We start from the raw sequence: 18,557 nt of genomic DNA on the forward strand, positions 1-18,557 counted from the left end.
AATTATCATAATTGCATTCCTCATTCATTTAGCTCTCATATATAAGTACTATGCTAAGTTATCAGGCCCTTTTCAATATTATTTCTAATTCTCTCAACAGTCCTGTAAGGTAGTGATGATTAAGGCCATTTTACAGATGAATAAACAGGCACACAGAAGTTAAAGAAACTACCTGAGACCATGGGATCAGAGGCCTGTGTAATCTCTCTAATATATCAGTTTCTGGGTCAGAGCAGAGAATGAGGAGCTATCCTAGATTCTGGAATGTGTCTGCCTAACTCCAGATACGTTAAGAACAGGCAAGCTTTTAAAAGATTCTGCCTGTCCAGTTGACAGCATATTTAAGGGGTACATTGCAAATCCTTGTGAAGTCCTTTATTTTGATGACCCTGCTAAACCTAACATATGGAGGAAGGGCCTTCTTTTGGGGGGAACTGGACTGGCCATATGTTCTAGTAAACCAACCCAGATGCTGCCCTCTCAAAGAGAAAAGCTTTCTTCAGGAAAGGCGATGGTAGTGGTCTCAAACTTCAACGAGAAACATAATACTAATATTCAGGATAATGCTAACAGTCAAATATCATTGACGTCAAATACTATGTGCCAATCTTGACTGTAAGTACTTTGCATGCAGTAACATGTATGAACTCATGTAATCTTTAAAAGAATCCTATAAAATAGGTACTATATATTTCTATTTTACAGATGAGAAAACTGAGGCACAGAGCATTTAGGATTTACACAAGATCACATAGCTTGAGCACAACTATTTAAATGGTTTAAAATGCAGAATGCCAGACCCCACCTCCAGAGAGTCAAAGTTCATCTCAGTAGAGCCCTGGAATCTGTATTATAAACACATATGCCAAGTGACCCTGACGCTGGTGACAATCTAACCACTTTTGGAAATCCTGGATGCATGCTAGATAAGAGTTTGTATCACCTAGGTACGCTTGACCTTGACCCCTTGACATCATTGGCTGAACAACCCACATCCACAATTGCAAACCAGTAGAACCCAGCTCATGGATGGTAAGGCTGAAATCCCAGCTTACACATCTACCTATTTTAAGAGGTATACTGCCAATAAATTAAGCACTTGGCAATTCAAAAATGAATGTCATCAGAAGTTACCCAGTAACAGAACTAATTACCTGCCTACTTTCCCATTTTCTTACTCTGAAGAGCTACTGGCTGAACGCGGCAATTGTGGGCAATTACTGAAGACACAACTCCTTGCACATGGCCCTGCTATTCATTTTCCTGGTAACTTAAGACAGTATCATGATTAGGCCCAGGAACCTCTACTCAGACATAAAAGTTATTATGTTTAGTCATTGCTTATAAAGTTAAGAACATCTAGAACAAAGGACACCAAAATTGTAACTCCTCTATTTATTTAAGCATTTTAAAGTATACAAAGCACTTTTGTCACATAAGGCTTCTGGCTATTCACAGCAATTCACAGCCAGCCAATTACTGTTCCCATTTTGCAGCTCAAGAAACTGAGGCTCAAGAGTGCTTATGATTGTTCGGGGCCAAACGAGTGGTAAGTTTCAGAATCAAAATGTGATTCTGGAATTTCCTCAACACCACTCTGCTGGCACTGCTATAGAAGCAGCAGTATATATAATCATGCAAGTCATTATCACATAATTATTATAGCTAATAATAAATTGTGAATGATTAATAATAACAGTATTAAAACATAACTGTTATTGTCATACCACTCGAATGAGCGGATTATTTGAAATTAGAATGGTTCTACTATCTAAATACCCAGTAATCTTTGATGAAGGTGATTAACTAGTTACTGTTCTAAAAGGTACATGGGCCTAGGGCTGCCAACATTAGTAGATGCTTATAGAATATCACTGATGCATTCTAGTTTTGGTTTCAAGGGTACGCTTCAAAGGGAAAACAAAAACTTAAGGCTTAAAGAGGCCTGGGTTCTAAACTGTGACCTTTGATAAATCATATAACCTCTCCAAATCCTTATCCCCATCTGTAAAACAGGGCTATGAAATCCTGCCTTATTCAGTTCCACATGATTCCTCAATGAGAAGACTCAATGAGAAAATAACACCCCCCCCAAAAAAGCCCTTTGAAAACCACAGCAAACCACACAGAATCGCTATTTTCTAATCTTACACAATTATCATATTTCTGTTTTTAGAACTGACATCTTCACATTTTAAGAAATCATTTTATTAAAAAAACAAAATCTCAGAATGATTTTCTTAAACCAAAAAAGCATGCTGAGTCCTGGCTGTCCTTTTGAAATGGATGCTGATGTCAGTTCAATCAAGAAATTATTAACCTCCATTTGGTTACTTAAAATAAACTGTACTGGCTGATTAAATGTACTGAACATTTTCTCCAAGTAACAGTGCATATCACTAAGAAACCTTTCTCTTTCAGTTACACATTGTAAATGGCAAATGCATCATTCAAAACTATTTAAAATCAATAATAAAAATCATTTCAATGTACATAAACAAGTTAATGCAGTAAGTGAAAACAAAGCAAATTTTTTAATGAGAGGGCCCTGTTGCCCCCTCTAGGTGCCGGCTGTAAATGCTGGTTTCTGTAGCCTCTTCTCCCAAGGAGACTGCTGCTGCTTTTCTGCTAATGAATGACTAACTTAGGCCAGGGGGGAAATGACATCACCAGAGTGGAAAACCCATCTGCATTGGGAAACTTTCTACCTGGTTTACATTTGTCATAATTATTTTGCACAATGCAGTCTGCATTTGCATAATTTCGAGGCGTGTCATTATCTCAATTGAAAATTGTTTTAATATGGCTGAATAACTCACAATGACATCAGCCAAAGTCCTAATGAAATATACAAGTATAATCATACAGCTAATTACCAGCCGTGTTAGCATTAAAAAACAAATCATGCATAATATTAGACGATGTATATGCAGCTGAGGATTATAAATAGAGCTATCTCCCTCCCCAAACCCCCTGGAGTTTACTTTTAAATGGCAAGATTAATTTTCTCAGGTATGGCTCATAGAGCAGTGACGAAATGCACTGATCATTACAATGGTTCCCTTTCAATTCCCCATACTGAACAGTTAAGAAGAAATCGTGAATTTAAAAATATATCTATTCATTATCAGTAGTTCTAGTATAGCAAGCTTTAACTAATAAGGCTTTTATTCTTAAATCAGAATTCACTACTTAATTACACCAACAGAAATTAAAACTGGAGCAAGCAGGGTCAACTCGGGGTCATTAAAAATATTCCAATTTCAATTCAAAAAAATAATAATAAGTGACCACAAAATATCCCATAAAACACTGAATAATTTCCTCCTGGATTTAGTCAGAAGTCTATTAGGCACCAGCTCTTTCTGGGTATTTAATCCTTCCCTTTTCCAGATCACAGGCCAGGTTGAAGTAATAAATTTGAAAAGCAAATAATAAGAAATCAGGAGGGGGAAAGGGAGGGAGACAGCTGCGCAGGAAAGTTGGGTCGGGGGAGGGGGCCGAGCAAGAGCTTGGGAGGGGGAAAGAGCTCAACCTGTTGGTAGAGTGCAGGATTTTTCACAGTAATTCCAAACAACACCTTTGTAAAACTGCAAGCGGACGTCGCGAAATAAGAACGTTTAAGACCCAAAGCTGACCCGGGAGGGAGGGGGGCGGGGAGTGGTGATCCGAGAGGAGGGAGGGGCTTATTTCCGAAGAGGCAGACTCGAGGGCGAATATTTTGACAAACTCCAGTAATTAACCGGCCTAGACCACTGATGGGTAATTCGATCCTGGGGAGAGGGAGTGGACTGGCGATGCCAAAAGTACAATCAACTCCACCAGGCCAAGGAATTCTGGAATGACTGGCAGCTTCGAGCCCCGTGATGAGTTAAACGAAGAACCATTAATTTATGAAAAAGATCCTTACACCTACCTCGAAAGCTTGAGAGCCTGGCACAGAGCTAGCTGCCCTCAAAAGTCTCAGTTTGATTACCCAGCTCTCGCTTTGGCAACACAAAGCCTTGCCAGGCGGCCGTGCGCCCTCCCTCCCGCTGCGCAGTGGGCACAACCTCCCCAAAATAGTTCCCCCGGCAGGTACCACGGCGCTGAGGTCGGTCAGCTGACCAAGGTAGCCCGCAGAACTGTGGTCACACATGAAATGACAGAGCCAGAGGGGGGTGGACCCCCCCCCCCCCCCGCCGCTCCTCCCGGTTCCCGGTGACAGCGGGCTCACCTCGGGCGTTCTCCCGGGAGCGCGGCAAGCGCCCCCGCGGCTGCCCAGAAACGTGCGGGGGGAGGCTTGGTCCCTCCCAACCCTCCCCGGAGCGCCGTCTGGGCACCCGCACGCAGGACCTGCAGGGCCAGTGGGCGAGCACACACCCCTCTGCTCTCCCCTCCCCCGCCGACGTCCCACACACCCCCAAATATCGCGCTGGAAGACGTCCACTTTGCATGGAGTAATTTAAAACTAGAACATCAAATGGCTTGTTCGGGGGGAGGGGGCGAAAGATAGTTGTTAATGCTTAACGTGTTTGTGCCGGTTACACGACCGCTTTGAAATCCGCCCGGGCAGATCTGCAAGTTATTTGAATGTATTATTCCAGTACCTGTCATTTATCACTTTATTCAACACGTCTTTGCCAACTCAATAGCTTTTGATCTCACTCTGCCTCCATTTCGTAATTTCCGCCCTCTTAAACATATCAAATACTTACTTAAAAAAAAAAAAAACCGTGAACAATATCGAAACCCACCGAAAGAAATCCACTCAGCCTGGACCGAGCCAGACACGAAGGTAAATTTTCAAAAGACAAAAAACATAAAAAACGTGATGTTCAAGCAGCAGCGGCAGAAGAACGAACGATCTCTCTCTTTCTCTTTCTCCCTCCTTCCCTTCCTCTCTCTCTCTCTCTCTCTCTCTCTCTCTCTCTCTCTCGCTCTCTCTCTCCCTCTCTCTCGCTCTCTCTTATACACACACACACGCAGAGATCCTTGAACAAAACCCTTCTCGAACAAGTTATTTGATCTTGACTAAAATCAGCAGTTGGATCCTCTTTGTAAAGCTGACAGCCAAACTCTGACAATGGCAAAATACTCGAGCCCCAGCTAGTGGCGCTACCCCTTTAAAAAAGAGTCGATCCTGCTCGCCTGCAGAAGTGAATACAGTATTTTCAAGCTTGCCCAGAAATAAGCATTACTAGGTGAAAAAAATAAGAAAGAAAGAAGAGAAGGAGAGATAGGTTTATCACCTCGCCATGGTCGCTATTTCTGCCCTGGGGAGTGTCTTCTGGGAGGAAATAAAGTTTAGAGCTGGATAAAAGTTGCCGGCTGGTCCTTTCTTCCCACAACAGCTGGAGCTCCGCTATGCAAATCGGATCCTTTGGCGTACATCTTACAAAGAAAAAGTCGCCAAGGGACAAAATTCTTGGTTTGCCTTCAAGGTGGAATTGAAAAGCCTTGTAGAAAATGTAAGGTCCGTGCAAGCCACACGGTGAGCCGACCCACTGCAGGGGGGGGGGGGGGGAGAAAATCACCAAATAAATAATGTGGCCATCAGAGCACATACATCTATTCCCAGACACATTTACACACAGACATCCACTCTTAATATAGGCGAGCCAACAGATATATCGCTGGGTGGAAAAATAATAGAACCCACAATTTTTCTACCTCCGTTTTACAGGGGAAACACACACACACACACACACACAAACCTCCAGACCCCCACCCCACCACACACATGCCGCTACCCCTCCCCACCTCCCCATCTGAGGCGGTAAAATTACATTATGTATGTATGGTCAGTGCAAGGATTTTTTTTTTTAAACAATAAAATTAATTTGGGAGGATGCAGAGGTTAAAAGTTTGGTGAAAAGTTTGTGGGGGGTGTGGGTGGGTGCAGGGGTGTGGGTGAGCTGGGGGTCTGGGGGCTGCTGGGGGGTGCCGGGAGCGGAGGAGCGGAGGAGAGCGAAATACCTGGAGTGAGTTGGGCTCCATCTCGACGTTCTGAATTGATTGAACTCAACATTCTCTCCAAACTTGTTGGCTTGAATGGATTGCATCAGGTCCTGGCAGGGTAAAACATTCTCTGTCTTCAGCCGGCGTAATGTCTCAATATAAAACTGAGCTCTTGCCTCTCCTTCGGTACCAAAATGATTGAAAATATGTCCTAATATTTCTCTGACGACTCAATTTTCAGGTCCTGTCAAAACTGTGTGGGTTTCCTTCCAAATGTAGGTTGATCAAATTCATAATCGAGAGAAAGGCTCCGTCCGTTCTAGGCGGGAAGCATATGGATCACTGCAAAAAACATAAAGGAAGATTTGCAAAAATAAAATCCACCCTAAAACTGTAGGTAGATACGATCTCCGTCTTCCCAAACGCCCCTGTCTAGAGGTGCCGTCTGATGAGATTTTTGGAGGAGAGGAGGGCTGGCAAGCTCTGCTGTGCATCTGACAGGACCTGCTTGTATATGTCTAATATAAAGAACATTTCCTGCAGAGATTCCGGGGCGCTGCTCCTCTTTCTAATGCTCCTTAGCAGATTTGCTGTTATTAGACATGTAGATTTGTTTGATAGTTAAATTACGCTTCCTCACTGCCATGTTTTCGAGAACTAATCTGTTAAATTATCTTTTGATGCCTATTTACATGAAAGGGAAAAGTGGGTTATCGATTATATAAACATATAAATATTAATGCATTTGTTCGCTTAGCAAAAAGAAAAATACTCAGCAAAAAAAGAGAGAGAGAGAGAACAGAAAGACAAGTGAGCAGTGCACACACATCTCAGGATTTTGCAAACAATATTGAACGGACAGTGACTGCATTTAGGGACTGAAACAATAAACGATGCATGATAAATCAATAAATGCGAGCAGCGAGTCTGCTCGGAATATGAATTCAGGCTCTCGGTTCTGCGTGTGCATTCTTTAATTTTGAAGTATATACACTAGTACGTGTTTACAATGCTGATGGACGCCAAGGGCGCTCTCAAATGATAATGTGTTTATATAACCCGGCGCTACAGGAATAATATACAGACTCCTACCCCACCCCCACCCCTCCCCAGCCCAAAAAAAAAAAAAAAAAAGAGGGGAGCTTCTCAATAATAGTTTGAAACGGAAAAAATCCAATTGCAAACTAGTTAAATACCACCAGAAATTAAGCTGTTGAAAACCGGGGGCATGAACCGTAAGACAATAAAGGCTTTAAATGTGTATATTTATTGTTCTGGAGCCCTGGAGCATTGCGAGGTTTGCATGCACGGCTATTATGCAAACACAGAGAAACTTAAGAGCGACAGAACAAGGAACAGGCAAAGACTGCAAAGCTCTCGCTCGCTCGGACCCAGCCGCCGGTCCTCCGCCAGGCTAGATTGCATTTTCGCAGTGTTGATGTAAAATGGTGTACTCGCTTCCCCCACGTTCCCCCACCCCCTTCACCGCCCTCCTCCCACTCCTTCCAGCTCCCCCCACCCCACCCTCCTATTTTATTATATTGGCACGATCTTTCCAAAGTGGGTCTGGCATGCTAAAAAAGTAAACATGTGATATATGGAGAATAAGGTCTGTATAGTATGACAGTTGAAACTTGATCCGTGATAAAATTACAGGATGTTGAAATTACTAGTAAGCTATTTTTAACGCTTTCGCAACGTTTCACCTCTAGTCACAGCATCTAGTTGAAACAGGATTACTTTAATGAAAATTATATTCACATGGCTGAAGTTAATACAACTGGCAGAGCACAAATGCCTCATATTCAGTGACTTGAGGTGGAAAGACCCTCTGTGTGTATTTTTATGCCTTTTCATAACGTCTGGGCCCGCTGCAGTAAGAATTAGGGCACTTAACATGATCTAAACCACATTTTTGATTCAGAACATGGGGAAGTAATAAAAGGCAAGATCTATCTCGTTTCTATACACACAGAGATAAACGAAAGAAAATGGCAGATCCTCCAATTACAATAAGTAATAAAAGCCCATGCCAAAAAGCCAGTATTCTGAAAGCTGTCGAAAACTATTTTAATAATTTAAAGTAATATCTCAACTCTGCACAATGGAGGAAGACAATGTAACAATTCGCAGTCTTCCATCTTTTGCACTAGCCAAATTATGACTTGCACATCTCTCTTTAATTATCTTCCTTGAAATTTCATCTGATCTTCCTATTTTATAAACATGGGTTACAAAGAGAAATTATAGCCCTCTCACAGGCGCGCTCTCTCTCTCCTTTTAACTTTATGATGCATACTGCAGACGTTTGATTAGAATAACGCATTCTGTTCATTTTTTTTTTTACATATGAATGGATTTGACTGAGGGGAATTTTAACATATATATATTTTTTAAGCCTGAGAGGCGCCTAAAGGCTTCTGTTAGTCTCTGGCCTGTTAAGGTAAATACATACATCCAGTTCAAGAAATCCTATATTTAAAAACTTGAGTTGCAGTATTTTGACAAGATCATATTTGAGATGTACTCTGAGTCAGTTTCCTGTATGACCAACGCAGCAGCATTTATGCAAGAAACCTCAACAGAATGCCAGAGGGTATCCCTCTATTGTATATTAAATCTCTCTAAAAAAAAAATACACAGCTCATCTAAGCAACTTCTGCTGTCTTTGATGCCGTAAGTCTTTAAGTGTCTGTAAGGGACTTCATCTAATTAGAAATCCTGTTTCTATTTCTCTTAAAGGTAAGCTGAAGTAAGCCACATGCTGCGGTAATCTCTCTTCTCGTAAATTCCCCGATAAGGGTTTTGAGATGTTAACAATTGCAGGGATCTAGGTCTGAATATTTCTGAATATCTGCAGTCTTACAATCAGATGAACGCTGAATTTCAAAACTGAATCACAGAAGTATCTTCCTCTTTTTACAGCACTATCCCCCCCCCACCCATGAACATAAGTCTAAGAAATCAAACCTCAGGTCCAATGCTGTGAATGGCTTTTAAAATTACAGATCACAACGTTGTGTTTACAAAAAACACAAAACAAAACAAAATAAAAACCCGTATTGTACCTCTTCTTCTCTTTTACCTTTTCTTTAATGTGATGCTTGGTAGGCACCTGTAAATTATCTGTGTAGCAAATATCCATACAAAGAAAGTTTCAATTAAGATAAGGAGATTGCATTGAAACAGTTCTTTGAAGTAATGTAGTTAATAGCCTGTTTGATTTCTGCTTGTGAGAGAGTAATAACGTGGATTCAAGGCTCCATCAATCACAGAGCAGATGTAAAACTTGAGACACCGACACCCAGGGGAATAGAAGCAAACTCCTGCAGTGCAGGGTCCCTAGGCTAATGTAAAGTAAATACTCATAAACAGATTGAATGTTGTAAGAAGACAATCCATTCAGGACAGTTATAATCATGAAAGCAACTGCTTTATTTATCTCATAAAAATGCTTGTAGCTGGGACTTGCTGTGTATAAAAGAGGAGTGGGAAAAAAGCAGTATATGTTTATATGATCCACTATTTTGGGGCTGTTTCTTGTACTGAAATGCAGCAGTCTATACCACTCATCTATATTCCTACTGCCTTGCTAGCCAAAGTTATCTGGTTTATTTAAAAGGTAAAAAATTATAAATCATTCTCACCCCTCAAGGGGTTGGGGGGCATTAGACGTATTACTCAGTGACTGTGACTCGTTTCATAAAGGATAAGGCGGATTAAGTTAGTTGCAAAAACCAGCAGTGATATAATTAGGCATCTTGGACTATAATAAACAGGATCTTTTTTTTTTTTAAGTGCATTTTGAAAAGAGAGAGGGCGTGCTTTTGGAAAATGCAAACCTCTCTGCATATCCCTCCACCTCCCCTCCCCCAATTGCAAAAGACAACTGAAGCATTTTTGACCTTGGCTACAATAATACTTCATGTTTTAGCACTTTAGTCAGCATTTTATCTACTAATTGCTACACACTACCGCATGTGGCTCGAATCTGCCACTGCAGCTTGCTTTCATTGGTGAGCGAATTGCTTGATAAAGACTGGGAATTCAACCTGGCTGTTTCCTTTCTCGTTCTCCCTCAACCCCCACCCCACCCCCCGCCCCCCTTTTTTTTCTTTCTTCCCTCCTCCAGCTAGAAGCTGCTAAGTTTTCTAGATATGACATATAAAACAGTAGTACAGGGACGGCAAATGGTCCCTTCACTGCCTTCCACCGGTTAAGCTTTGGCGATCGGGAAGCAAAAAGGGAGTGTGTGAAGCACGGGAAATGAGTGAAGGCGAAGGGGTGGGGTTGGAACCAGGCTTACTGGTGGACTTAATGCTAGATGATTCTGCACAGTGGTCTCTTGGCCAGTCCATCGCTGGTTGGAAGTCCATGGGGCTCTGCGCTGCCCACCTGGGGACCTCGATTGAGGAGCTGACTCCCCTCTTGCTTGATAAAGGAATGGGGTTTGAGGACGCAACCCCGGGGTCTGCAGACTGATTCGTGGAGGAGAAAGTCAGCGCTTAGGGTCAGTTCTCACCTGGTCCCCTTCCCCTCCAAGCTTGGCGCCATCACGGGGCGGAGGGGATGGCGTTATTAATAAGGGGGCCTCCAGCAGAGCCCAAATCTTAGAGCAACAAGTCTGTTGGTTTGAAAGAGGATAAACCGGGTTATATGGGTCATTGCTTTTCAGGAGACCTCTAGTGGTCAAAGGTTGAGCAACATCTTAAATTTGGGGCTCCTTGTCTCCGGTATCTGGGGCTAAGTTAGCGGTGGGGCACCAGCTCAGCCCCGGGCACTAAAGGCTGGTAGCTTCAGAGGGACAGGGATGGGGACAAATTTTCTACGGACTTGGAGCCAGAGCCAGGGTAGGCACAGGGAATTCGGAAAAAGGGATCCCCGGGGAAGGGGTCCTGTGGTGTCATTTGTGGGTGCTGGAAGCCCCAAGTTCCTCTGCCCTCAATACAAATGGAGATTTCCTATTTTATCTTGATTTTTCTCCCGGGTCTGAGATTAACCAAGTATTCTCAGGGAAGTTGATTAAATTTGCCTAAGCCATTTCCAGTTACAATAGCAATGCTGAGCCTATTTTTTTTTCTAATTTATTTGTAAATTAAAACTGAGTCCTTCTCTTTCACCCCAATCACAAATACACCCAGATATCCCTTAATTTTAATTATGGATTGCCTTCAAGTACCCTTGACATTTATGGTTTATTTAACTTAGAAATAACTACGCTTCTTTTTTCTTCTTCTTTTAAATTGCATGTACTGCAGTTGTATATAGGACTTTTGGCTAAATTGTGACCTTGTCTCTCTATCTGAGTGCCACATCATTCTGTCTCAGATGGCAGGGTGCTGGAGGAAAGGGTGGTGGTGACTCACAGGCTCCTTGCTCTTCAGTCTCATTTGTGATCCACATATTAATAAAGGATTTAATCAAACTGACCCCCAACAATATTAAAGTGATTGCTGGGAACAGCTTTCTTAGGCCATACTAAAAACAGAGGCCCCAGCCATCTGAGGTCATTGAAACATCTTGCCCCACCTGATTAAAAAAAAAAAAAAAAAGACAAGAAAATTTACATGGAGTCTCTGCTCCATTGGGGGACCGATATACTGCCGTCTAAAGATTTCTCTGTGCAGTTTCAAATGGACATTAATGATGCCTTGTATTTGGTGATTCATAACTTAAAATTACTTGATAAGCCTTAAGTAACTCATTACTTAGAACAGACTGGGTACAGGAGGTAAATCACTAGACTGCAGCAGGACCATTCTTCACTGATTTTCTGTCTCTGTGTCATGTCCATAGCTATAATTATCTGCAGGACCCAGACCCTAATTCTAGCTTTGTCGGAATTTCTCGGATAATTGTGGCAGAATTGTCCAGACTGATCATTTGTAGGGTGGCCAGCCCCCACCCCCCCGCCCCGCCCCATTTCCCATGCTGGGTTGTCAACTAAACTCACAGAAGCACCAACAAGTTCTCTGCCTCCACCTACACTTTTGCCGTATCTCAGACAGATGATTTTCTGACTTGTGATTGCTAGTTGAAATATGTAAATGTAGGAATTCGCTAGGAGTGTAAAGAGATCTGAGTGCTTCAGAAGAAAAATAGTACCATAGTTAAGAATAGTGAGGTTGTTTTTGTTCTCATCTTCAATAATCTCTGGACAAAAGGAAATTGAGCGGGCTTTTACCCTCTTTGTGAAGAGGCTAGGGGATCTGATGAATTTCACTCAGCGCTTACAGTATGTCGCTCTTGGGGTGTGCTGGGACCTCACTCGAGCTGGTAGACACATTTTCAGGAATCTTGCAAGCTGGCTTCTAAACACACCCATTATTAAACATTGTTATATAAACTCACAATAAATTAATTTAAAAACAAAGGTAATACATACTCAAAACTCATCTCTTTCTAATCATTTTATTACATTTTACTACTATCTATACTCATGAAGTTATGTCTGTTGTATTTTATGGTGGTAGTACTATACAATGGCATGCTACCACACATCTAGTCTCAATCCATATTCATTGATACCATGTAGATAGTTTAAAATTGGCTGTGAGGGAGAATTTAAACCATGAAACTCAGCAAATATTACAAATCTGGGCTTAGTTTGTCATTTTGTTGACAGTCTAGCGTTAAGAAAGTGATGGAGAATATGGTAGTAATGCAGATTAACTTAAAGGTGTGTTGTGTATGCAGCACACACAAAGCATGAGGGTGTATTTTGTGTGTGAATAGCACGCACAAAACATGAGGGTATATTTGAAAGCTATTGTTGGGCATTGAATCATGTCCCCACAAAAAGCCCTTTCAGGGTCCAACTCTGGTCCTGTGGGTGTGAACCCATTTGTAAATAGGACCTTTTTAGTTAAAGTGTGCCCAGATTGAACGAGGACCTTAATCCAATACGGGTGAAGTTCTTACAAGCAAAGGAAATTGGACATCGAAGGAGAAGCTACAGAGAGTGGCCAGGAGCTGGAAGTCAGTGGAACCAGGAAGAGAGAGGAGAAGATGCTGTCATGTACACTGCCATACAGCAGAAAAGACAAGGAACCCCAAGGATTGCCGGCCAACCAGAAGATACTCACCCCCGGAGGTAGCAAGTCTTCTATCATCGGAAGGCATGAGCCAATGAATCCCTGTTGTTAAACCAACTCATTGAATGACACTTGCTTTAGCAGCTGGGAAACTAATGCAGCTATTATCTGATTCAGCAAAGAAATTATTCACATAATTGATAAAATAGTGACATTCCAGGATTCATATTTGTTATTTCCTTTTGTCTCCTTTCTTAACATTAATGAAAATATCAACCAGCACTGAAGTCGGAATTACACTTACATTTGTTAAATGCAACCATTGATTAGCCAGGATACAACAGTTCAGCCAATAAAAAGCATTCTATAAGAATAAACTGGCTACATGGAATTTACAAAGAGGAATATCGTCCATTTTATTACATATAAATTTGTACTATACTTCCTATATATCAGTGAAAAATATAATAAAAATATATACATACACACACACACAGGCATATAAGCAAACAAATGCACTCTTTTTGGGGGGCGGGTAGCTGGTTAAATATTTAGAGGGGCACCATTATCTAATGGTTGCCTTGAGCACAACATGCAACCCAAACTTCCAGAGCAGGGATCAGCATACTTTGCCCTACCACGTGTTTTTGTATAGCCCATGGACTAAGAATGTTGTTTGTTTTTCACGTTTTTTAGTGGTTGGGGAAAACAAAATCACAATAAGAGTAATACTTGGTGAAACATGAAAGTGATATGAAATTTAAATTTCATCGTCCATAACTAAATTCTATTGCCCTATAACCATGCTCTTTCATTTATATACTGTCTCTGGCTACTTTTGCATTACAATAGCGAAGTTGAGGAGTGACAGAGATTATATAGCCTCCCAAATCTAAAATTTTTACTCTCTGGCCCTCAGTGGTTGAGCTGACTCTTGTTCCAAACAAGAACTGACTCTGGTTCTAAAACTGACTTTTGTTCTAAAAAATGTAAAGTACATTCCTGGGATGGGAGTAGTAGGCTCAACCAAATGACCTTTTTTAAGTCAGTTCTTGTCGTTGGTCCTAGAAGCTCTTCCTCAGTAACAGAGAAAATGGAACACCCAGAGTTGTGAGAGATTCAAACCATTAACCGGAAGTCAGGGAGAAAGCCAGTGCCATCATGAAGCTAAGAATGGACTGTGAGATTTCCCACTCCTTGGTTTCTGTTCCAACCACTGGATGACAAAGCTTCCTTCCTGCGTGTCCTACAGCACTGTATAATTTTGTTGAGCACTGTTAAATATTTATTGAGTTTTCCTGTCCAATGTGGTTCAGTTATTGTGTGTCTGTATGCGTGATGGGACCCTTCGGAATTAAAGGTGCTATACAAATAGAGGATTATTTTATGACTTGTTATTGCAGGTTGAAATATGTAAATGTGGTAATTCACTAATGCTATATCAGTGCATATATCTGGGAAACTGGAATGCATTATCCTGCCATTTGAATGTAACATCATTTACATCCTTTTTTTTTTTTAAATGCTCGATCATTTTTTTTTTTAAAATGAGGGAATGCAGTAGAGAAAAAAAACTCCTTTAATGCAATACTTCAGCTGAAAGTTTAATGACACAAAAGGCAGGCAATTCAAAGTTACAGTTCCCACAGCAACTGTAACTCTGCTATATAGCACATTTAGGCATAGATTTCACAGCATGTACTGCAATACAAAATACTCCACACTGGGCATGCAAGGGGGCAGAGTTATGGTTGCTATGGGTACCATGACTTTGAATTTCCAGATTTTTTGAGAGTTTAAATCTCAACCAGAACATCACATTAATAGTTCATCTTTTTTTTTTTTGCATTGAAAATAATAAATGTTGTATCACTGTTTCCACTGTCAGCCTCATCTCCAGCTCAGTCCACTGCTTAGTATAAATACCTACCCAAACATATTCACCCTACTTGCTAAAATTAAACACATGACCTCAGCCCAGGGAGTATTTTAGTTTGCAAATTTATATGCAATGACTTTCGCTGGATTAACTAAACCTGCTTCCTCCTCCTTTCCCAAAATCACCAATAAATTCAGATTAACCCTTTTAGCATCCTGGTATGCCTGACTGCTATTCATAAGTTCAGAGTATATGATAATATTCATTGTGTATGAATGTGTGATGTGTATATTTATAATTTATATGCTATCTCCAAAAAGAACTAGAGGCAAGCTAACTGCATGTATTTATTCCCTGAACATACCATACAATTTCATGCCTCCTTGCTTGTGGTCTGTGGATCCCTTTTCACTTTTAAAAATTATTGTGGACCCTAAGGAGCTTTTGTTTATGGTGGTCACATTCATAAATATTTACCATATTCAAAATTAGAGTTGAGATATCTAAAATACTTATTCGTGAACTCATTTGAAACTACAATAATAAACCCATTACATGTTGACATAATATTTTTTATGAAAAATAACTACATTTTCTAAACAAAGAAACGGAGAAAAGAGACATTGCTTTACGTTTGTACAAATCTCTTTAATGTCTGGCTTAATGGGAGACAGCTGGATTCTTATATCTGCCTCTGCATTTAATCTGTTGCATATCACATGTCATGCAGCTTCTGGAAAACTCCACTGTACATTTGTGAGAGAAAGAAAGTGAAGGAAGCCAATAACATCTTAGTATTATTTTGCAAATAAACCTGACCTCATGGAATCCCAGAAAATGTATCAGAGTTTCCTGGGGATCTCCAGACCATACTTTAAGAACCCAGGGCTCGATGCATTCACCTGTGCTATTCCCCCACTCTTCCTTGTGTGTAAGAAAACCCCTATTCCTGCTTCTCCAGGAAAAATTGATTTCGCCTTTAGTTGTATTCTCGTCGTACTTCATATTATGCCAATCAGAGTATTTATTATAGGTATTATAATTGTATGTCTGAATGTCTGTTTTTTGTTGTTATTATTAGAATGAGTTTCTTAAAGGTGGAAGTCATGTCCTATATATGTTTTTTTTCCTGGGCAGGCATCAGGAATTGAACCCGGGTCTCTGGCATGGTAGGGAGAATCCTGCCACTGAGCGACCGTCACACTGCCCTATACATGTTTTCTGAGTGAGGAAAATAAGGCTTGCCTAAAGCCAAACAGCTAGCAAGTAGCAGACCCTTGTGGATCTAAAACCATGCCAAGAAATATGGGGTAGAGTAAAAAGCAGGCAACAGAATCTTTGCCTTAAAGGCATTTACAACCTACTTTGGGAGACAAGACATATTGTACAAATGAAAGGCAAATAACAGTATAGCAGTTAGCTCACAGCAGACCACAATGACCACAATTAAAGAAATGCCTACTTAGGAGAAATAGCTACTTAGCCAATGAATTATTTAAGATTCAAACTTTCAGGGAATCCAGTCCTATCAGAAAATTCTTGTTTTTAGAATGCACACCAGACAATAGTGTATTTATTTATAATTTGTTTGTTCACCATTTTACTCATCTATTAAAAATGTACTTATACATACTAATATGTTTAAAGATATAAATTATAAAGTAATTTTAAATGAGGTGACATATATATACAAGGACATTGTGAATTTTCTTTCAGCATACCAGTGGATCATGTACCCCTTTGGAGATGATTCCTCAAGAGTAGAGGTGCTCAGCTTTTCACATTAGCCTCATGTGGGAGTTTTTAAGCTACTGTACTGGGGATCCATAGCAGGTCAATTAATTCAGACTCTCTGGAGTGGTACAAAGGTCTTAGGTATTTTTAAACTCCCCTCCCCAGGCAGTCCTAATGTGCAACCAGAGCCGAGAATCACCAGTCCTGGGACTGGTGTCACCGTGGGAGAGAGATCAGTGCACTAAGAAGACTGCGAAGTATAACATTTACAATGTGACTGTGTGATTGGGAAAACCTTGTGTCTGATGCTCCTTTTATCCAGGGTATGGACAGATGAGTAAAAAAATATGGACTAAAAATAAATAAATAATAAAGGAGGTTGGGGTAAAATTAATTGGGTGGATGGAAATACTAGTGGGCAATGAGAGGGAGGGGTAAGGGTGTGGGATGTATGAGTTTTTTCTTTTTATTTCTTTTTCTGGAGTGACGCAAATGTTCTAAAAAATGATCATGGTGATGAATGCCCAACTATGGAATGATATCGTGTGCCGTTGATTGTGCATCATGTATGGACTGTATGTGTGTGGAGATTTGTCAGTAAAAATATTTAAAAAAAAAAAAAGGATTGGGAAGACACCACAGAGCAGATGATATTAAAGGCAACTTTGAAATGTTTACATGGAATTATAGAAAGTTTTGTTTTTAATTTTGGAAAACCTGGTTTTTTAATATCCCCTCACTTATGGTAGTGCCTATATTTATATTTTCTGAGGAAGTATCCATTTTGGGTGTGCCTGGCTTGTGAAACTCTGGAAATAAGAACCCCTGAGTTGTATCCTGTGCCTGTCTGGGAATTTGTGCTAAGCCCTTGAGTTATTTTTCCATAGTGGTAATGATGGGGGTGATAATTTTTTGTAGACACATAGTATTTTGTCTCAGGAAAGTATTTTCTTGGAGTTAATGTGTAGGCCCACAAATGAAATCATGAAATGTTTGCTCTGGAGGGCATCTTTTTAAAGCACCCTCCTTTTCCATGTGAGGAAACGGAGACCCAGAAGTGGTAAGTAATGCTAGGTGACTGATGTAAGGCAAAGCTGTGAGAAGAAAAGATTAGAAAATTGGCAAGAAGAGGAAAAGGAGGCTGACTGTCACTAGACAAAAGGTTTTCAAATATATTCCTTGGAATTCCAGCTTCATAAACACCTCAAGCCTTTTGTGGACGGGGTATATGGGAAGGATGGGGAACACTTGTACCTCCTCCATCTTTAATCCCAACACTTGGGTTGGGTTTTTTTAATTTGGTGAGCAAATAACATAGAAGACTCCCGAACTCCAAATTTTGGAAAGCCTCCCTGAGCTCTTTACTTCTCCATTCCTGGATCTGCTTTGACTGCAGTGATCCAGAGCCCTCTCTGTAAATGAGGGGGTTGAACCAGATGTGCTCTGAGGTTCCTTTTGACCCCGAAGTTGTGCCTCTACGAACGTTTTGGGGGCTGTGTACATTTTTGAATGGTGTCAACCAAACCTGAAGACACCATTAGAGTACAAAAATGAGCTCTAATAATTTCCCGTGTGCAGAGTAACAGGGAAAGAAGAGGTATTCTTGCATAATTTTCATTTTGAGGATTTGGAGTCATGGGCCCATAGAATTTGGGGGCAAATATTGGGACTTAACTTGGGTTCTTGTAGGTGAAAGCACAATCTGGGAGCTACTAAGCCCAGGGGGACAGCGTCATATATAGACTGATAAAACTTCATGTTAAGACTTGTTAAGGCTTTTTCTTTATGGTTTAAATAGGGTTCCATGGATGGAAAACAATATATGAAACATTCTTGTTCTTCTTTCCTCAAAATACATGAAAATATTGGGAAGTTTCAAATGTAGGAGCTAGCATGGCACTTCGTGTCCCTTTGTACCTTTGTTATGCTATTCCTTTCTCTGGATGTGCCTTACCTCGCCTTTCCAACCA

General features: G+C 40.8%; 1 protein-coding gene across 3 annotated transcripts in view; it reads right to left on the reverse strand.

Moving 5' to 3' along the window:
• ARID5B (AT-rich interaction domain 5B) overlaps window positions 1–6,375 on the reverse strand; it is a 180,196-nt gene extending 173,821 nt beyond the window's left edge. The window contains exons 1-2 of one of the 3 annotated variants that reach the window (XM_077125205.1): window positions 5,959–6,375; window positions 5,232–5,486 (exon numbers count right to left, since the gene is read on the reverse strand). In XM_077125205.1, the coding sequence (XP_076981320.1) occupies window positions 5,232–5,486; window positions 5,959–5,979 (276 nt within the window). In that variant the 5' untranslated portion in view covers window positions 5,980–6,375. Of the gene's footprint in view, window positions 1–3,916; window positions 4,154–4,216; window positions 4,445–5,231; window positions 5,487–5,958 lie in introns of those variants that run through there. The other 2 variants (XM_077125207.1, XM_077125206.1) reach the window with 2 other exon arrangements.
• Window positions 6,376–18,557: the final 12,182 nt, after the last annotated feature.

This window comes from Tamandua tetradactyla, chromosome 13 (genome assembly GCF_023851605.1).
Source record: "Tamandua tetradactyla isolate mTamTet1 chromosome 13, mTamTet1.pri, whole genome shotgun sequence".
Classification (NCBI taxonomy): Eukaryota; Metazoa; Chordata; class Mammalia; order Pilosa; family Myrmecophagidae; genus Tamandua; species Tamandua tetradactyla.